The 21,715-nt window shown below is 41.4% G+C and overlaps 1 protein-coding gene across 5 annotated transcripts in view; it reads right to left on the bottom strand.

The window, feature by feature from the left end:
• The window catches only part of LOC127044350 (protein adenylyltransferase SelO-like), a 52,779-nt gene that overhangs the window by 11,947 nt on the left and 19,117 nt on the right, over window positions 1–21,715 (bottom strand). For all 5 annotated transcript variants that reach the window (XM_050939098.1, XM_050939097.1, XM_050939099.1 and 2 more), the window contains 2 exons: window positions 5,114–5,193; window positions 3,425–3,468 (listed from right to left, as the gene is read on the bottom strand). In XM_050939098.1, the coding sequence (XP_050795055.1) occupies window positions 3,425–3,468; window positions 5,114–5,193 (124 nt within the window). The remainder of the gene's footprint in view (window positions 1–3,424; window positions 3,469–5,113; window positions 5,194–21,715) is intronic.

The raw sequence follows: 21,715 nt of genomic DNA, 5'->3' as shown, positions 1-21,715 counted from the left end.
CATTTCCTGAATCTTTTTTTTCTTTTGTCTCTATTGTTACAGACATACTTCCTGACAGATATTTTGAAATAAATTACTGAAATAATTGAAACTGGTCTGATTATACTGTGTTATTTTTACAATATGTTTAATTTTGCAGAATTTTAAAGTATGTGCAGAATTTTTAATTTTTGGTGCAGAATTCCCCCAGGAGTAATATATGATGATAAGCAGCAGTGTAATACTATGCTAGGATAAGAAATGATTATATGATTTTAATACTTGCATGTTAATTAGGAAATAATAAAGTTTTGTCAGTAATGCGATGTCATCTTTAAACAATGCGTAAATGAGATTTCAATATTATGTACACAACAGAAATTGATCTTTTGATCTAAAACGGTATTGTAGTTATAATGTTAAATGCAAGTCTAGTGAGAAGGAGTGACGAGTGTTTTCTAGTGATTATCAGGAGCTGCGAGCTAGGTTCCTGGGGCCAATTATCAACTCCATCCATTGATTCATTCTGGAGCTTTGAGCTAGTCATTTAAATTATGTGCCTCAGTTTCCCCCATGTGATGTGGATAATCACAATTATAATAACTAATAACATTTACCCTATCTCACAAGTGAAGCTTGATGATTATTAATGTACTTGTAAAATGATCTGAGACCCTTCTATAAAAGGGGCTATAGTAGCAGTAGTAGTAAAAGTACTGATATTTCTGAAAGAAATACTATTTTTCTTAAGAGTTAAGATTTCCTACAGATATTGTAAATCCCACTTATAATGCTCTGATGTAGATTTACTTGTTGAATTATATTTTTAGGTTTATCTCTCCAATGCGTGTATGTGTTAGTAATAGGATTATTCTAAATCTGGGGTGACCGGAGCACTGAATCTCGCTATCAGAATCAAAGTGAAGTCCACTATTTGATATCTCAGATATCAGGCTAGATTTTCTTAGGCTGCATTTGCTTCTACCTGCCAGGGTTGAATTCTACCCAGAGGACAGTTCAAGTTCCTTGCTGGTGCAGAGATGTGCAATTTAGTCCTTTCTCTGAACCAGAAGCGATTTCAGTCCATTATCTCAAGCAGTGGTAAACTTTCAATCCTACTAGTCAATTTCTATTCAGACGCTGCCCCCACAATGGAAAGGGTTAGAGACACCAGATTTTTAAATGAAAACTTAGTCTTAGTTTTCAGAGAATGTAAATACCAGAGGAAGTGTGGATTCCACATCCGTGGTCCCAAAAGCCAGCTATGAGCATTTCTAATTTCTACTTTATTTTATGGAGACTGTTGGGGGAAAGGGATAAAAACAAGTTTTAATAAACAGAATGTTTTTAGTTTCAACATGTTCAAAGCTTTTTTGGTATGAAAATGGCAACAGGTTTGGTACTGCATTTTAATACCTGACCAACAGAAAAAAATGGTGCGGAAAAGTAAATTATACTTCACAAGTTTTAGATAAGCATTCATAGAGAAGTATATTTGGCTTTAATCAAATAATGAAATGCAGAACAATGTTCTGTATCTTGACCTTTGAAAGATTAGAAACATCAATTAATAATGTTTGTTCATGAATATCTTTCACCTAGATTAAACTGCCACAGCAACAGGATGAGATTAGTTGTTCACATTCTAAGAGACACTTAATTTAAAGTAACTGAAACTCTGATAATTTACACAAGGAAAAAGTCTGAAGATGATGCGTGGATCATTTTAATTTAATTAATGTAAACACAGTATAGAAGGACTGAAAACTGTAACCGCTGAAGGAATAAAGCTTCATTTTAAGCAGGAACTTCATGACCATTTGTTGAATTGAAGTATATATATACAGTTCTGTCAGGATACATTTAGCCAGATTCTGATCTCAATTACACTGGTATAAATCTGAAGTAATTCTATTGAAGTTTAACAGAATTATTCAAAATGTGCAGCTGTATAATTGAGACCAAAATCTGACCCTTGTTTCCTTTTCTTCATAAAAAGATGGTACTTTTTAGTGCTCCTGAAAGGAAGGTGTTGATAACCTTGAAGAACCATGTTTTGTGCAGTTAGCCATAACTTACAAGTGTGATAGTGCTTTTGAGTTCTTTGGGGATTTTGTTTGGAAAATGAAACAAATACAATTACCCATTCTCTCTCCTCAGACAAAAAAAGCTGTACCTTGCACAGTACCCTAACAGTCAGGGACTCAGGCTCTGTATAACCTGCAGGAAAGCAAATGTACATATCCCAGTGAAAGCAGCAAAGAATCCTGTGGCACCTTATAGACTAACAGACGTTTTGGAGCATGAGCTTTCGTGGGTGAATACCCACTTCGTCAGATGCACGTAGTGGAAATTTCCAGGAGCAGATATATGTATGCAAGCAAGCTAGAGATAATGAGGTTAGTTCAATCAGGGAGGATGAGGCCCTGTTCTAGCAGTTGAGGTGTGAAAACCAAGAGAGGAGAAACTGGTTTTGTAGTTGGCAAGCCATTCACAGTCTGTTTAATCCTGAGCTGATGGTGTCAAATTTGCAGATGAACTGAAACTCAGCAGTTTCTCTTTGAAGTCTGGTCCTGAAGTTTTTTTGCTGCAGGATGGCCACCTTAAGGTCTGCTATAGCGTTGCCAGGGAGGTTGAAGTGTTCTCCTACAGGTTTTTGTATAATGCCATTCCTAATATCTAATTTGCGTCCATTTATCCTTTTCTGTAGCGACTGTCCAGTTTCTATGTACATCGGCCAAACTGACCTGGGAGATGGGTCGGAAACATCCAGCTTGGCCGATGTACATAGAAACTGGACAGTCGCTACGGAAAAGGATAAACGGACATAAATCAGATATTAGGAATGGCAATATACAAAAACCTGCAGGAGAACACTTCAACCTCCCTGGCCACACTATAGCAGACCTTAAGGTGGCCATCCTGCAGCAAAAAAACTTCAGGACCAGACTTCAAAGAGAAACTGCTGAGCTTCAGTTCATCTGCAAATTTGACACCATCAGCTCAGGATTAAACAAAGACTGTGAATGGCTTGCCAACTACAAAACCAATTTCTCTTCCCTTGGTTTTCACACCTCAACTGCTAGAACAGGGCCTCATCCTCCCTGATTGAACTAGCCTCATTATCTCTAGCTTGCTTGCATATATATACCTGCTCCTGGAAATTTCCACTACATGAATCTGATGAAGTGGGTATTCACCCACGAAAGTTCATGCTCCAAAACGTCTGTTAGTCTATAAGGTGCCACAGGATTCTTTGCTGCTTTTACAGATCCAGACTAACACATATCCCAGAGGACAATTTTGATGCTTTCTTCAGACCAATGACATATCACAACCACCGTAATTATTTAATTGAATGGATAGCATACTTCTGTGAATAAACTATTACCAAATGATGTCCAATTGCCTGAAAATTTCTAAATTATTCAATTGATTTACTTACCTGTCATTCTTTTTCTTCTTGTACTGTCTGAATCACCCATGTTACTATATGGGGAAACCCAAAAAAAAAAAAAAAATTACATGAATTTTGTGTACTTTAACTTCTCTTGTTGATACCACATTTCCCTTTCATTATAGTTTTCTATTCTACTGTAAACAGAAAAAAAATCAATAGTTCCATGAGTTGAACAGCAAGAATTAAACAAACATAACTGGCATATCTATTTTCCCTTTTATCCCTCTCCTAACATTTTCCCAAGACATCATTCATAAAGTATTCATTCTACACTTGTTTAGTACATATACTCCCTCAAGGTTTCTCAGAAGATAATGCATCCAGTACAAAGTGGCTGAGTTTAATTCTTGTACTGAATATATTCTAGATGCACTCCGTTTGACACTGTTGACCTACCTTCCTAAACTGCATATGATCAAATGCAAAACAGTAAATACTTATTCACTGGCACAAATGCCAAATTACAAATCTCATTGTACATTTACCGGGAGGAAGGGATAGCTTAATGGTTTGCGCATTGGCCTGCTAAACCCAGGGTTGTGAGTTCAGTCTTTGAGGGGACCATTTAGGGATCTGGGGGGAAAAAAACCAAAACTTGTCAGGGACAGTATTTGGTCTTGATAGTGAAGGCAGGGGACTGGACTCTCATTGACCTTTCAAGGTCCTTCCAGTTCTGTGAGATAGGCATATCTCCATATATTATTAAATTATATTCTTATTATCTCAGATTTGTAGCTGCAGCTCTGATAAATGTATGTGCAAATTAGGCACATAATTCTGCCATGAATTTGTGGGGTTTACTTACTTTTTAAAATATTTGGTCTCCTTCCATTGAGGTTAATAGGAGTTTTGCCATTGTTTTCAATGGAAGCATGATTAACTCCCTAAGTGCGATTACACTCTGAAAAGAGACTATGTGAAAATGGCATTTTCTTTCTTAGCAGATTTGCTCCTCGTGTACATTTGCTCCCTGAGAATTGTATCTTTAAAGAGAATAAGAACTGTCATGAGTTTAAAAATGTTTTATTTCTCATGTTTTACCACTATCAGCCCTGCAGAGCCAACACATATGTAAGAGCAAACAGGGTTCTTTTTTGGCTTATGAAACAACAGAATTTTAGCAGGTTCCAACTGCGAAGCAGACACCTATGCAATTCACTGTCTTTCAATGACACACTGAGTCATATCTGTGCAGTCCCCCAAGTCCAAGGCAACAGGGTTGCATAAGTGTATATGAGAAGAGCACCTGATCAGAAGCATATAGTGAGAGAACACAGCTTGACTTTCATATCCCAGACTGAGTTTGCTGGGTTGTCAGTTTAAAAAATAACCATAATTGTAAAGTGAGTAAATATCCTATGGGGTCACTGAGGGACACTACATGCTGAACTCCATAAAGTCATTTTTACAAAGTTGTGTTTCAGAATAGACCAGATTGTAATTAGACAGAATAAATATACATTCCAGCCATGCAATTATCATGGCAGCTAGTGAGATCTCCATGCATACAGGGAAAAATGGCATGTAAAAGTATGCCAAGGAGCAATATAAAGGATTGGCTAAAGACCATGCAATATCTGACCCAGACCAGGATAAGATTAAAGTGTACCCCACCTAAATTCCACTGGCAAACATACTCTTGTTATTTTTAATTTGAAACTGTATTTATCTTACCGTCCTAATCTCAAGAGGTATATAGTAATCCAGTCTGAAAAGAACTTGTGTTTAGCAAGGTCCTGCAGAGCCCAGAATTCCTAAATGAAAAAATACCGTTAATGATAGATACACTGCAGGTTGTTACTATAAATCTGTTCACTTTGTTCATTGCTTGTAAAAAATTCTAGGACATAAGCAGGGCAGGAAGAAGCCACAGTGCTTAGCACTTAACTTTTCTTTAGTGTGCTTGCTTTGTGTTTCATGCTAACCCAGAGAGATGCTACAAGAATATCTGTGCTACCTGTGTCTGAGCTTTGTGTGCCTCAAGTGAGGCCCCTTTATAAATCACTTCTTTTACAGAAAATACACAGCTATTTAAAAATATTTGTGAGAGGGAAGGAAAATGAATGGGAAAAGGGGATAGACAAAGAAAAGAAGAGAGGAAACAGGGAAGGAAAGGGAGGAGAAAGAAGTCTGATAAAGGAGCAAGATGAAAAAGCAGACTCAGGGCAGCCACGAATCAGGTTTCACGAGCTGGTTAAACTGTGTTGACAGCTGCTTTGCATTGTCTGTGTGGGACAAAAAAGCCAGCAAAAATGGATAAACATTACAGAAATAGGCACAGATACGCACAAAGGAAGAGATCCACCACAGGACACGAGAGAAGGAAGCAAAGAGTGAAACAAAGAAAGGGGCGTGAAAAGAAAGAAAAACAAGGGAGTCAGGGAAAGTAACTGGGTAGAAGGACTGGCTTGAGCAACCAGCTTGTGGATAGGAGGAGAATGTGGAAGTCCAGTATTCCTATTTGTGGATACGAGGATAAATGGCTTTAGCGGGAGAAAAGAGATACTCCTAGTTGAGACTATAATGGTGTCAAGTTGCTGTTCTTGCAATATTCCTGCTGGGTTTTGACATGTGTTTATATGTGCATCTGGAGGGAGATATGTGAGTGGTCTGCTGATTTGTAAGAATGTACCTTGCCACTGGCAAAGCATTCTTGCATAGATAAAACTATCTGTTTTGCACGTATATGAATCTTTTAAACAGCATAAAATTACATCTGGTATTTCAAACAAGGCTTGAGGAATCAGAACTCCTGGGTTAAATTATTTTCTACCATGAACAGAACACTTTCTCCTTGACAAGCCTAAATTGACATGCTTGAAACAGTTTGTTCGGCTACTCAAACAACAGCCCAAATAAGGGCTGCAGAAGGTCCTCGGCATGGTGAAGGGTGTGATTAGTACACAAGGAAAGGAATGGTCATCCAGCATTAGGGTGTTGGCCTAGGACTTGCTGCCACAGATTTCCTAGGTCACATTGAACAGACATTTAATCTCTCTGTCCCTCAGTTAAATGGGGATTATAGCACTTCCCTACCTTATAAACAGGGGTGTGTGAGGATAAACATATTAAAGATTGTGAGAAGCTCAGATACAATGGTAATGGGGGGCATATAAGTACCTCAGAGAGACAGACACAGTTAAACTGATTCACCAGCCACCCCCCACAGAAGAGGAGATGCAGTAACCAAGAACACAACTGCAGCTCACAGCTGCTATTGTAGCCTCAGGAGCAACTCCACTGCATGTTTGGGAGGATTCCATCGGCTAAGAGCCAGGGAAAGGTTTTGTCTCTTACTCTGTAGCTCACAAAGCTATTCTTGCTCTTAAGTATACAGGTCTGTCTCATCTTACACTGGGGTTACGTTCCGCAGTCAGCGCATAAAGCGAAAATTGTGTACAGTCAAAATTGCACTGACTGTAATTGGTGGGCGAAATTGCCCGCACTACAGAAACAGTATTAAAATTGTAACTTTTCTCTTTTGTTTTTTTCTTGTTTTTGCCGACCACGTAAAGCTGAAATTGTGCATGTTACATGCACCTAAGATGCGACAGACCTGTACACGCTTTTCTTCTCAGTCATCTCTTTGGTATACATGAGTCTCTCCAAAATAGTAGTACTTTGCATATCTACAGCATTTGCCGTCTGAGGCTGTCAAAGAGCTTTTCAAATATTAACAAATCAAACCTCAGAGCAACCCACTGAGGCAGGTATCCTCATTTTATAGATGAGGAAACTGAAAAGCAGAGACTTTGGCTAATATCATCTAAATGTCTGTGACATAGCTGGGAACAGAATCCATATCTCCTGATTTTCACACTCAGTCTTATGCACAAGAGCATTTGGCCTCCCACAAAGATGCATTTGTATATCTGCTCTCCCACAAAGATGCATTTGTATATCTGCCAGCCTGTCCTGAGCTGGATTCAGAAGAGAAGCAAAAAGGTCAAAAGATAAACGGGTCTATGAGTTTTCTGGACAAAATGAAATGTGCTGACCACAAAGAAAAAGTACTATAAATAGCCATAGTCATCCTTTGTAAAAAGATGTGTGTTTCCTTCCAGATTTCCATGAATTCCCTTTGAGGAGTCTAGACTGTTTATTGGTTATTAAATTATTACTTGCTAAGCATCCTCCACACAGTCAACACTTCAGTTATTCCTCCACTGTTGAGGACAGCATTAAATGCAATCTGTATATTTTTCTACCTCATCTTACAGTTGCTAGATTGTTTTTACCTGTTTTATTTTGTTATTTAGGCCTGGAGGTTAGGCTCAGTTGAGTTATCTGTGGGATGGAATGGGACTATGGGATGGACAGAGGACAGGGATAAAGATGTGCTCCCATGTTCTTAAATTGTGATCAAGGCTAGTCCTAGGCCCATATTGAGATTGGTGAGGGACCGGATGAGGGATGGGGCCATGGTGGGCCCAGGTTCAAATTAGGGCTGGCGTTGGCCCATGGACCAGTTAGCATTAGGTCTCAGGGCCAGCTAGATGACCTAAATAAAAGCAGGAATTGAGGTAATCTGGGGGGCCACGCTGGAGTTGACTCAGTGGACACGTTAATGCTAAATCTGAGCGTGATCTGATAAGCCCTAGCTAACATTAGGTTTGGTGCCAGCACCAGGGCTAGGCTCAGAGTGAAGACTGGCTAGTAGCTCCAGGCTGGGTGTAGCCTGTTACATTGAAGTCAGGGTTAGGCAAAACCCAGTGGGCCTTGGCTAGGGTTACGGTTGATGCAGGCAAGTGGGAACAAGATTGGATTGGGGTGGGCCAATGATCCCAAAGTAGGGTCCAGGCTTAGTACCTATTGGTGGGCCCATGTTAGGTTAAAGTAGGTGCTAATTTGTGGGTCTAGACTAGAGTTCTGTTTACCACCAGTTTGTGGAGCTGGGTTGGGGTTAAACACACTAAATATCTCAGAGCCTTTTGGATTTTTAAGTTTGTAACTGCTGTCGTGAAAATGGAATTTCCTGTATTTTGTCTTTGAAATATACCAGATTCCTGAATGCTTTGCTGCCATGGAAACAGATGGTGAAAGGCCTAAAATAGAACAGGCAACTCTAAAGCAACAATTGTTTCACAAACTCCATTCTCCTCCTCAAGCAAGAAAAGCAGGTTTTGTGTAAATGATACTTAAAACAACCTACCTTGTTTCCATCACTTCAACATTAATTTCATACTTGATAATACTTAGCTTTCTCTGGTGTGTTACATGTTCAAAGTTCTGTACAAACATTAATTAATCTAATTAAAACTAAAATGAAATTTAATTATATTGGACTGATTTCTATGAAAGCCATAGCTACCTCCAAAACTAGCAGAAACCTTGTCAATATTATATACTACCTCAAATTATTATTTTGACTATTGTAAATCTTATGGGGATTTTTATTTGACTTTATATTTTTTTAAAAGAAAATAAAATCAAGTCTGATCCTTAGCTGATGCAAATCAGTGCAGCTCCAGAGAAGATAACAAAGCTATGCCAGTTTATGCTAGCTGAGTATCTGATCTGTTTTGTTGACTTCCAATCCTGAGACAGAGTGCAAGAAATGCTAATTTCCCCAACTATAGTATGATGTTGCACTCCATATGTTTTATGGAAATATGCTTATGAGTATAAATATAATGTAACTGGAATATGCTTTATGCAAAAGGCATCTTGTAAGTTATCATTATAAAGCTTATAAGCTACTGAGTGTTCATCCTAGTTGTATGAATGTATCATTCTTGTACCTGAAGCTAGAAATATGAGGTATTACTCTTAAGTCCTATTGTAACTATGCAAAATGTGGGCCATTAATGGTGGCTTGGAAACTTGATGGCTCCCATTAGCTAGGACAACTGGTTGTAAATGGCTCTGTTTACTTGTAAGCCTTCCTGCATATGTGGGTGCCAGCCAGTGAGTAATGAAGTCTCATAGGACATGTGAACATGTCACATGACACTGAAATCCATCTTAAACCTGGTGCTTTTCCATTTAGAAGGTGGGAAACCCAGAGAGAAACAAAGAATTCCTGCCTGTGGCAAAGATATTAAAGGGGGTGTAACAGGACAAAGGGGGCTGCAGTCATGAAAAATCCCCTAGTTACCACATGGGCTGGAACTAACAAGAACTGTACTAGGGGAAAGGATCTGGCCCAGACTAAGAAGGAGTCTAATCTGTGAAAGCAGCTTACTGGAACATCTCTGAGGGTGAGATTTACCTGTATTCAGTTTCTTAAATGTATTAGGTTTAGACTTGTGTGTTTTGTTTTATTTTGCTTGGTAACTTAACTTTGTTCTGTCTGTTATTACTTGAAACCACTTAAATCCTACTTTTTACACTTAATAAAATCACTTTTGTTTATTAATTAACCCAGAGTAAGTGATTAATATCTGGAGAAGCAAACAGCTGTGCATCTCTCTCTCTCAGTGTTATTGAGGGCAGATAATTTATGAGTTTACCCTGTATAAGTTTTATACAGAGTAAAACGGATTTATTTGGGGTATGGATCCCATTGGGAATGGAGTGTTTGGGCGCTGGAAATAGGTGACTTGCTGAGTAGTTTTTGGTTAAAGTCTGCAGCTTTGGGGGTGTGGACCAGACCTGGGTCTATGTTGCAGCAGACTAGTGTGTCTGGCTTAACAAGGCAGGGTTCTGCAGTCCCAAGCTAGCAGTGGAAAACAGGCTCAGAGGTAATTCCAGCACATCAGGTGACAGTCCCAAGGGGGTCTCTGTGACTGAACCCATCACATATAGCCTATACATTATAGAATCCAAATACTCCATTTATCACATTTGCAAAATTAGGTTCCTATGCTGCATGTACACAATATACGTGTGTCGTAGTAGATAACTGCATAATGTAAATGCCTAAATGAACATGCAGTAATCCATTTTGCATGCATAATTACCTGTTTGCACCAATGTGCTCAACTCCCAATGAAGCTCACAGGAAGCACTCAAAACGTTTAAGGATTGGGACCACATTTTGCATATACAACTTAGTTACTTTTGAAAATTTAGACCTCAGTCCAGTAAATTAAATATTTTCACATCTTAGCTCATAGATCTACAGAAATGAGTAACTTCATGTATGTGAGTATTCCCACTGCACTGATATGGGGTTACTTACATGGAGAGGTTACTCATCTTGTGCAGTAACTGGAGTTCTTTGAGATGTGTATCCCTATGGGTGCTCCACTTCAGGTGTGCTAATGCCCCTTGCACCTTTAATTGGAGATTTTTGGTAGTGGTGCCCGTTCAGCCCACATATGTGCCTTAAGCTTCCTCATTCCTCACTGCAAGGCTATATAGGTTGTGCAGGCAAACTGCCCTTAGTTCCTTATGTACCATAAAGTCCCCAGAAGAAACTCCAAAGCAGAGGGGAAGGAGGGTGAGTAGTGGAGCACACATAGGGGGATATATCTCGCAGAACTCTAGTTATTACATAAGGTGAGTAACCTCTTCTTCTTTGAGTAATGTCCTTATAGGTGCTCCACTTCCAGTGACTACCAGCAGTAATTCCAGCTAGAGAGGGGGACTTTTGTGCCAAGTCCAAGATTGAAGACACCACAGCATTTCCAACTGCAGCATCTGATCTAGAAAACTGGACCGGTGCATAATGCTTAGGAAAAATATATACAGAAGACCAAGTGGCAGCTTTATACATTTCCAGAATAGGAACATTCTTGAATAATGCCATAGAAGCAGACAGAAATCTCATGGAATGGGCCAACACCCTAGATGGAGACTGTATATCTAAAGATTTATAGCACAATGGGTGGAAATTGCTGAATCTTCGGATCTATCCACAATAGTCATAAACAGTTTGGGTTACTTCCCAAATGACTTGGTTCTTTCCAAATAAAAGGCTAATGCCCTCCTAATGTCCAAAGCATGTAAAATGGCTTCTTCTTTGGACCAATGAGACTTGTGGGGGGAGAAGGGGGCGACAGTAGGTGCATAATCTGGTTGATGTGAAATTCAGATGATATCTTGAGTACAAAATTTGGGCATGGACATTACAAAACCTTGTCCTTGAAAAATACTGTAAATGGGAGGATCTGCCATTAAAGCCCCCTACTTCTCCAATTCTGCGAGCAGAGGTGATCGCCACCAAAAAGACTGTTTTCCAAGTTAAATTAATGAGGAAAGAGGTTTGGCTCAAAGGCATAAGGCATCTAAGTACTAAATTCAAATCCCAGATAGGAGTGAGTTCCATAGCTTGGGGAAAAAGGTTTCCCAGTCCCCACAGAAATCTTACAGTTTTAGGATGGGTGAAGACTGAGAATCCTTCAACTGCTGAATGGAAGGCTGTTATAGCCTCCAAGGGGACCTTGACAGAGCTGAAAGACAATCCTGTTTTTTTATTTCTATGAGGTAATCAAGGACCATCAAGAGGTAAGAATGAACAAGTGGAAAACTTCTCTGGACACACCACAGGCTGAATCTTTTCCATTTGTGGAGGAAACCTTTTCTGCTGTCCAATAATACTTGTACCACCTCCTTAGAACAAGTCAACTGTAGTCCCATGAACCAAGGAACCAAGTTCTGAGACGAAGTACACTCAGGCTGGGATGAAGAGTGCAGCCAGCATCCTGGGAAAAAATGAGGAATGGATGGAAGGCTGATCATCTGATAGATGGTTAAGTGAATCAGGAAAGGATACCATATCTGTCTTGGCCACGCTGAGACTATTATGGCTTTGTTGTGCTTGATCTTATTGATCGCTTTCAGAATTAGGATGTTGGTGGAAACACATATGGAAAGCCTTCTGTTCATGAAATGAGGAAGGCATCTCTAAAAGAGAGAGGACCCAATCTCCCCCATGAACAAAAGTGTTTGCATTTCTTGTTGGTAACAGTGGCAAAGAGGTCTATTTTTGAACTCCCCAAGTCCAAAAAATTTGATCAAGAATCTGAGGATCCAAATCCCATTTCTAGAGTGGGAAAGTTCCTGCTGAGGTGATCTGCTAACTGGTTCTAAATCCCCGGAAGATAAATTGCTGAAATAAGGATGCAATTGGCTATGCATGAGTTCCAGAGCTTTACTGTTTCAGCACAAAGGGAAGGGGACCTGGCCACTCTCTGTCAGTTAACATAAAATATGCAAGCTATGTTTTCCATGAGACTCTTTATGGATTTGTTCCTGATTAAAGGCAGGAAATGGATACATGCATTCCTGATTGCCCTCTGTTTGATGAGGTTGATGTGTAGTTGTATCTCTTGGGAAGACCATTTGCTATGTACTGTGAGGGTCCCCAAGTGCATCCCCCAGCCCCTCAGGGCTGCATCTGTCATTATAGTGACAGAGGGAGAAGGCTGAACACACGGAATCCCTGCGCTGACTTTGTCAGGGTCCCTCCACCGAGAGACTCTCCTACCTGACGAGGGACCAACACTAACTTGTTCAAGCTGTGTTTGTTTGGAGTACAAATAGCCATGAGCCAGCCCTGGAAATATCAGAGGTGGAGCCTGGCACATGGCATCACAAAAGTGCAGGCTGCCATGTGTCTGAGCAATTGAAGACAACTTCTTTTTTATATCTATGGGCTGATCTGAATCTTTTAGACAAAACTCGCTAACATCAAGAATCCACTGGGGGAAGATAAGCCCTAGCTGATATCGTGTCCAAGGAGGCTCTTATGAACTCTATTCTTTGTACCGGGGTAAACTTGAATTTCTCAATGTTGAGCTGCAACCCTAGCTCATGGAACAGAGAGCTCATCCTCTTTATGGTGTCAAAAACATCATTGTAAGACTAGCCTTTGAGTAGCCAGTTGTCGAGGCACGGAAAAATGGTTATTCCCAGATGTCAAAGACAAGCTGCGACCACTGCCAGCACTTCTGAGAACACTATTGGGTCAGACAAAAGGCCAAACGAGAGCACTCAATATTGAAAGTAATCCTGGTCTACTGAAAAGTGCAGGAATCATTTGTGAAATGTGTGAATTGTGATATGAAAACAGACATCCTGAAGGCTGAGGGCTAAAAATCAATCCTCTAGTTGTAATCACTGGATTATAAATGTAAGTGACACTATCCTGAATTTTTGAGACTTGACAAAAGTTGTTTAGGAGTTTTAGATCTAAAATTGGTCTCCACTGTCCATTCTTTTTTGGGACCAGAAAGTAGTTGGAATAAAAGCCCTTCCCTCTGTACAGAATAGGAACTGGTCCTATTGCACTCATTTGCAGAAGTGAGTTAACTTCTTGCTTTAAGAGATGCTCAGGAGAGAGGTCACTGAAGAGAGATGAGGAAGGGAGGTAAAATGCATAGCGTATCCTGACCTTATGACCTCTAGCATACATTTGTCTTGTGACTGTGATTCTCTCCCATACAGAAAGAAAATGGGAGAAACAGTTTCCAAAGAGTGGAAGATGGGTAAAATGGTGTATGTGTAGCTTGGTATTGAGAGATAGTTCCAGGCTCTTGACCAGTCCATCAAAACTGATGCTTTCATAGATTCATAGACTCTACGACTGGAAAGGACCTCGAGAGGTCATTGAGTCCAGTCCCCTGTCCTCATGGCAGGACCAAATACTGTCTAGACCACCCCTGATAGACATTTATCTAACGTACTCTTAAATATCTCCAGAGATGGAGATTCCACAACCTCCCCAGGCAACTTATTTCAGTGTCTAACCACCCTGACAGTTAGGAACTTTTTCCTAATGTCCAACCTAAATCTCCCTTGCTGCAGTTTAAGCCCATTGCTTCTTGTTCTATCATTAGAGGCTAAGGTGAACAAGTTTTCTCCCTCCTGATGACACCCTTTTAGATACCTGAAAACTGCTATCATGTCCCCTCTCAGTCTTCTCTTTTCCAAACTAAACAAACCCAATTCTTTCAACCTTCCTTCATAGGTCATGTTCTCAAGACTTTTAATCATTCTTGCTGCTCTTCTCTGGACCCTCTCCAATTTCTCCACATCTTTCTTGAAATGCGGTGCCCAGAACTGGACACAATACTCCAGCTGAGGCCTAACCAGCGCAGAGTAGAGTGGAAGAATGACTTCTCGTGTCTTGCTCACAACACACCTGTTAATGCATCTCAGAATCATGTTTGCTTTTTTTGCAACAGCATCACACTGTTGACTCATATTTAGCTTGTGGTCCACTATAACCCCTAGATCCCTTTCTGCCGTACTCCTTCCGAGATAGTCTCTTCCCATTCTGTATGTGTGAAACTGATTGTTCCTTCCTAAGTGGAGCACTTTGCATTTGTCTTTATTAAACTTCATCCAGTTTACCTCAGACCATTTCTCCAATTTGTCCAGATCATTTTGAATTTTGACCCTGTCCTCCAAAGCAGTTGCAATCCCTCCCAGTTTGGTATCGTCTGCAAACTTAATAAGCGTACTTTCTATGCCAACATCTAAGTCATTGATGAAAATATTGAACAGAGTTGGTCCCAAAACAGACCCCTGCAGAACCCCACTTGTTATTCCTTTCCAGCAGGATTGGGAACCATTAATAACTACTCTCTGAGTACGGTTATCCAGCCAGTTATGCATCCACCTTATAGTAGCCCCATCTAAACTGTATTTGCCTAGTTTATCGATAAGAATATCATGCGAGACCATATCAAATGCCTTACTAAAGTCTAGGTATACCACATCCACCGCTTCTCCCTTATCCACAAGACTTGTTATCCTATCAAAGAAAGCTATCAGATTGGTTTGACATGATTTGTTCTTTATAAATCCATGATGGCTATTCCCTATCACCTTACCACCTTCCAAGTGTCCGCAGGTGATTTCCTTAATTACTTGCTCCATTATCTTCCCTGGCACAGAAGTTAAACTAACTGGTCTGTAGTTTCCTGGGTTGTTTTTATTTCCCTTTTTATAGATGGGCACTATATTTGCCCTTTTCCAGTCTTCTGGAATCTCTCCTGTCTCCCATGATTTTCCAAAGATAATAGCTAGAGGCTCAGATACCTCCTCTATTAGCTCCTTGAGTATTCTAGGATGCATTTCATCAGGCCTGGTGACTTGCAGGCATCTAACTTTTCTAAGTGATTTTTAACCTGTTCTTTTTTTATTTTATCTTCTAAACCTACCCCCTTCCCATAAGCATTCACTATGTTAGGCATTCCTTCAGACTTCTCAGTGAAGACCGAAACAAAGAAGTCATTAAGCATCTCTGCCATTTCCAAGTTTCCTGTTACTGTTTCTCCCTCCTCACTGAGCAGAAGGCCTACCCTGTCCTTGGTCCTCCTCTTGCTTCTAATGTATTGATAAAAAGTCTTCTTGTTTCCCTTTATTCCTATAGCTAGTTTGAGCTCATTTTGTGCCTTTGCCTTTCTAATCTTGCCCCTGCATTCCTGTGTTATTTGCCTATATTCATCCTTTGTAATCTGACCTAGTTTCCATTTTTTATATGACTCCTTTTTATTTTTTAGATCATGCAAGATCTCGTGGTTAAGCCAAGAGAGTCTTTTGCCACATTTTCTATCTTTCCTACCCAGCGGAATAGCTTGCTTTTGGGCCCTTAATAGTGTCCCTTTGAAAAACTGCCAACTCTTCTCAGTTGTTTTTCCCCTCAGTCTTGATTCCCACGGGACCTTACCTATCAGCTCTCTGAGCTTACCAAAATCCGCCTTCCTGAAATCCACTGTCTCTATTTTGGTGTACTCCCTTCTACCCTTCCTTAGAATTGCAAACTCTATGATTTCATGATCACTTTCACCCAAGCTGCCTTCTACTTTCAAATTCTCAACGAGTTCCTCCCTATTTGTTAAAATCAAGTCTAGAACTGCTTCCCCCCAGTAGCTTTTTCAACATTCTGAAATAAAAAGTTGTCTGCAATGCAGTCCAGGAACTTATTGGATAGTCTGTGCCCCACAGTCTTATTTTCCCAACATATATCTGGATAGTTGAAGTCCCCTATCACCACCAAAACTTGGGCTTTGGACGATTTTGTTAGTTGCTTAAAAAAAAGCCTCATCCACCTCTTTCACCTGGTTAGGTGGCCTGTAGTAGACTCCTAGCACAACATCACCCTTGTTTTCTACCCTTTTTAGCCTAACCCAGAGACTCTCAACACTTCCATCTCCTATGTCCATCTCCACCTCAGTCCAAGTGTGTACATTTTTAATATATAAAGCAACATCTCCTCCCTTTTTTCCCTGTCTATCCTTCCTGAGCAAGCTGTACCCATCCACGCCAACATTCCAGTCATGTGTATTATCCTACCAAGTTTCAGTGATGACAACGTCATAGTTGTATTTATTTATTAGCACTTCCAGTTCTTCCTGCTTATTACTCATACTTCTCGCATTTGTGTACAGGCATCTAAGATACTGGTTTGAGCTTGCCTCTCAGTTTTGCCCTGACCCTCCTTTCGCTCTGCCATTATAGCCCGCTCCCTCTTGTTTCCGACCCATCTCCCAGGTCTCCATGTTCCCCACTTACCTGTTGGCTTTGCTCACCTGTCTCCATCTAACCTAGTTTAAAGCCCTCCTCACTAGATTAGCCAGTCTGTGTGCAACTAGGATCTTTCCCCTCCTCAAAAGGTGAATGCCATCTCTGCCTAGCAGTCCTTCCTCAAATAGCATCCCATCGTCGAGGAAGCCAAAGCCCTCCTGGCAACACCATCTTCGCAGCCAGGCATTCACCTCCATGATGCATCTCTCTCTGCCCGAGCCCCACCTTTGACAGGAAGAATCGAAGAGAATACCACCTTCGCTCCGAACTCCTTCACCCGTACTCCCAGAGTCCTGTAGTCACTCTTGATCCACTCAGTGTCACACCTCGCAGTATCATTTGTGCCCACATGGATGAGTAGCATGGGGTAGTAGTCAGAGGGCTGGATAATCCTTGACAATGCCTCTGTAACATCTCGGATACGGGCCTCTAGCAGGCAGCATACCTCCCGAGATGAAATGTCAGGGCGACAGATGAGCACCTCCGTCCCTCTCAGCAGAGAGTCTCCGACTACCACTACCCTACATTTCCTATTCGCAGTGGTGGCAGCAGACCTCTCAACATCAGGGGTATGAGGCTTCTCCTCCTTTACTGTAAGGGGTGATTGCTTCTCTCCTGTATCAAGAAGAGCATAATGGTTACCTATTACCACGGCAGGAGGGTTCGGAGCAGGGGTGGAGCACTGCCCGCTGCCAGAAGTAACCAGCTGCCAGTGTCCACCCTGAGCCATCTCCTCCTCCACCTGTGGTGTGTCAGCAGTCCTGTGTACTGGGACAGCTACTTCGGCTGTCTCCACATGGACACTGTCCAGGAATCGCTCGCGGATTCGGATGCTCCTCAACCTAGCCACCTCCTCCTGTAGCTCTCCCACCTGCTGCCTGAGAGATTCCACCAGTAGGCACCTTTCACATTGGATGCCCCACCTCCAGCCTGGATATCAGTAAGTGGAAATTGCAAGTTACAGTCCCTGCAAAACCGCACCAGGATCTGGATAGAAGCATCCATGCTCAGGTGCTCTGTCTGGCTTAGATGATAATGATGGTGCAGAAGGAGCAGGTGATCTCTTCCTCTGGAACCTTGGCTTTTTTCCTGAGTGGCTGATATGGTCTCTGAAAACCTGAGAATGAAGTGGGAAGGGATCTTTGTGAAGTTTGGGATGTACTAAATTTTCATTTGTTTGTAGGCGTGTAAATCCCAAAGGATCCTAATGTAGTTCTGGAATCCTTAAGGGTACATAGTGAATCATCAGTGGACTCAGCAAACAGTTTGAGACCATCGAAGAGAAGGTCTTCAACCATGATTTGGACCTCCCTTGGGAAACCAGACAGCTAGAGTCAGAAAGTCCTCTGCATGATTACTGCCATAGAGATGGATTTAGCAGCAGTATCGGCTGCATCCAAAGAGACTTGTAGTGATGTTCTAGCTAAAAGATGACCCTCATTAATGATAGCCTGAAACTGGTCATGTTGATCATCCAGCAGATGCTCAATAAAGGTGGCGAATTTGGCATAATTTGAGTTAGTTCATTTAGCCATGACAGCTTGATAGATTGCGATCCTAAACTGAAGAGTCTTGGATGAATAGATCTTTCTGTTGAATAGATCAAAGCATTTTTGGTCCTTATCATATGACATGGCCTTCGCATAACATTGTCTGCCATGTTCATTTACTGCCTCCACAACCAAGGACTTTGGTGTTGGATGGGTGAACAGAAATTCAGAATCCTTAGCCGGGATGTAATATTTTCTTATATGCCCATTTGCACTTCAGTAGAATCATAGCAGGGGACTCCCAGATGGATTTGGCAGGATCCAACTGAACCTGATTAGTAGGCAGATCAACTCAAGTAGAGGGAGTCCACTGGAGGATGTCCAGGAGCTTATCTTGTGACTCCCTGATCTGAAGGGAATCTGCAATGCACTTCATTAACTTTTAGAAGTGTCCAAAGTCATCAGCCACAGTCAGTGTGGGAGGTACAACAAATTCATTTGGGGAAGACGAAGAAATGTTTGTTCGGGGAGTGACCTCTTTATCTGCCCTGGCCTCATGCCCCTCAAAGGTGCCTGAGGTAAGAGAGGAGGAGAAGTTGGAGTACAGGAGCTTCTCCCCTGTATTTCCTGAAAGAGAGACTAGAGGCATGGTAAAACTGCTGATGGATCCCTGTAGGCCACTGAGGACCAAGAAGCATCAGGGGTTGTGATAAATGAAGGGGAGCAGTAACTCCCTTTTATGGACACTCAGCCAGCCAGCTAGCTATAAAATCTCTCTTAGTAGCTGTTCTCTACTTGCTTTACCTGTAAAGATTTTAAAAGTCTCACTGTTATGCATAGGTAAAAGGAAGTGAGTGGGCACCTGACCAAAAGAGCCAATAGGAAGGCTAGAACTTTTTAAAATTGAGAAAAAAAATTTCCCCAGTCTGTCTGTGGCTATTCTCCTGGGAAGAGGGGGACAGAGCAGCGGTGCTGTAAAAACCTTGGGGCCAGGTATGAAAAATCATCAGTATCATACCTAGAAACCACTCGTTTGAAACCCCAGATATGTGAGTAAAACAGGAAATGTCTAGGAAGTCACGATTAGGTTTATCCCTTTATTTCTTTATGGCTTGTGGATTCTGCTTTGCTAACCCCGTGCTTTTGTTTTCCTTTTAACCTTTATGCTGGACCCTCTAAAAAAAAAAAATAAATTCTTGGTGCTTAATCCTTGTAATTGCTCTTTTAAAATATTGCAATAGCTGAATTCCCTGATGTATTTTCCTTCCTTTTTAAAATAAAATAAAATGTACCCTTTTTAAGAACCTTTTAAAAAGATGTGTGTGCCTTAAGAGGTTTGCACGTTGTTTAATTAGCTGGTGGCAACAGCTAATTTCCTTTTTTCCTCCTCTCTTTTTCAGCTCTTCCCGTGTGTGTGTGGGGAGGGGGGGCTTGAGGGTACCCCACAGGAAGGAATTCCCAAGTGAGGCTTCCTGATTTCTCAAAGAGGTTCTGCACTTGGGTAGTGGCAGCATCTACCAATCCAAGTTCAGAGAAAACCTGAAACCTTGGGAGTTTAATACAAGCCTGGAGTGGCCAGTATTAATTTTTAGAGTCCTTGCAGGCCCCATCCTTCTGCACTCGAAGTGTCAGACTGGGGGATCAGCTTTGACAGGAGTGGCAACCACTTGTGCTTGAACAAGGTCTGGGACACATGGGCCGGTTTTTGATGCAACTCTCTTGTCACAAGTGTCAGGATGGAAATCCCTGGATCAAAATACTCAAATTGGAGGAAAATTCCTCCTCTTCAAGAAGGGAAGCACTGGTACTCTCTGAAGATGTTGATGAGTCAAGCGGTAATAGGGAAAGGTGGCATCTCAGTGACTGTGCTTTTCTTGGTACTGATAACCTCCTGGTACCAATCAATAAGGGAAACTCCAGCTTCTCTGAAACAAATAGATCCCTTGAGAATCTGACTCCTATGATACTGGGTTGGTCTGAAGAGTGGGGCGCCATTCCATTGTTGGTACTGAGGGTAAATGCTGTTCTGGCAAGTCCACTCTTGTTGAAATAGATGGTACTGATGAAGATGCCTTGGGGAGTGCAGAGACTGGATAAGAGGCATGGTGTCTTCCCGGTACTGACGCCATCTTAGCGGCCACCTTAGATGTAGACTTTATCAAAGAAGTGCGGGTACCGTTTTCTGAGCTGTGGAATGCTTCAATGAAGCATGCTTTTCTTCTGCTGAGCCTGGCGCCCGAGGCATAGGATCGATTCCGAGAGCATCTAGAGCCTCAGCCATACCCAAGGTGGGATGCAAGGTCTCTGCAGCAGTCTTGCTCTGTGGAGACTGAGGTCTTTTTGAAATGGACTCTTTCTGTGCAGAATGACTTTGCATTCTATGGGTCTTCTCTGTGGATCTACCTCAGGTAATCATGTTCAAGTTGATGGGGTACTGTGTTAATTAAGTGACTAACATCCAGGGGGTCTCCTGATCGAGATCTGAGCCCAGTGGAGGGAATGCTCCATCACTAAGAGTCTCAGTTTTAGTTCTCAATGTTTTCTGGCCCTGCCCTTAAAAGCTGAGCAAATGGAGCACTTATGAGGGATATGAGACATCCCAAGAAACAGAAATAATGGGAATGCCAGTCACTGAATGGAATGGCCTCTCGGTAAGTGATGCACTGCTGAAGCCTGGAAAGCCTGACATACCCCAGGGCAAAGGAATTTAATATGGGAAGTTTTCCCTCCCCAAAGGGAAAAGGGATCAAGAGACAGTCCCCCTAAATAAAAAGTAAATAAAATAACTAAAGAAAAAATAATAAACTAAAGAAGGGTAACTAGGCTCAGAAACTTCAAAAAGTAAGGCACACTAATGCTCTGTGTTAGGCCCAGATGGTTGAGAAGGAACTGGGCCAGTTCACCCATGCAGCTCTATACAAACACTCCCCGGGTTACGCAAACCCGACTTACCCAAATCCACACTTATGGAAAAAGTTTAGTAAGTTCCGTAAGCTAGAAAGATTTTTGGGGGTTTTTTTTTTGCACGTAACGGTCGGGTATACGTTCCCGACTTACGCAAAATTTGAGTTACACAAGGTGTTTTGGAATGGAACGCTTGTGTAAGTTGGGGCCCAAAGAAGCATAGGTCACATGCACGGGCAAATGGGCACTACTACCAAAAATCTGATTAAAGGTGCAAGGAGGTGAGCTCACTTGAAGTGGACATTGCTTGAAGAAGAAATATAAAGTTGTCAGATGCAGGGTCCTTGTCTGTAAAGGCTGTAGAATGTAAACTTTGAAGATACTATATATGCTTTTTGAAGAACTGCTTTTAGCTATCTCTATACTAACAAAAGTAGTTTTTTTCCCCATTAATATTTCTGCT

Source organism: Gopherus flavomarginatus, chromosome 2 (genome assembly GCF_025201925.1).
Source record: "Gopherus flavomarginatus isolate rGopFla2 chromosome 2, rGopFla2.mat.asm, whole genome shotgun sequence".
NCBI classification, from domain to species: Eukaryota; Metazoa; Chordata; order Testudines; family Testudinidae; genus Gopherus; species Gopherus flavomarginatus.
This window is presented reverse-complemented; position numbering and strand designations above follow the sequence as displayed.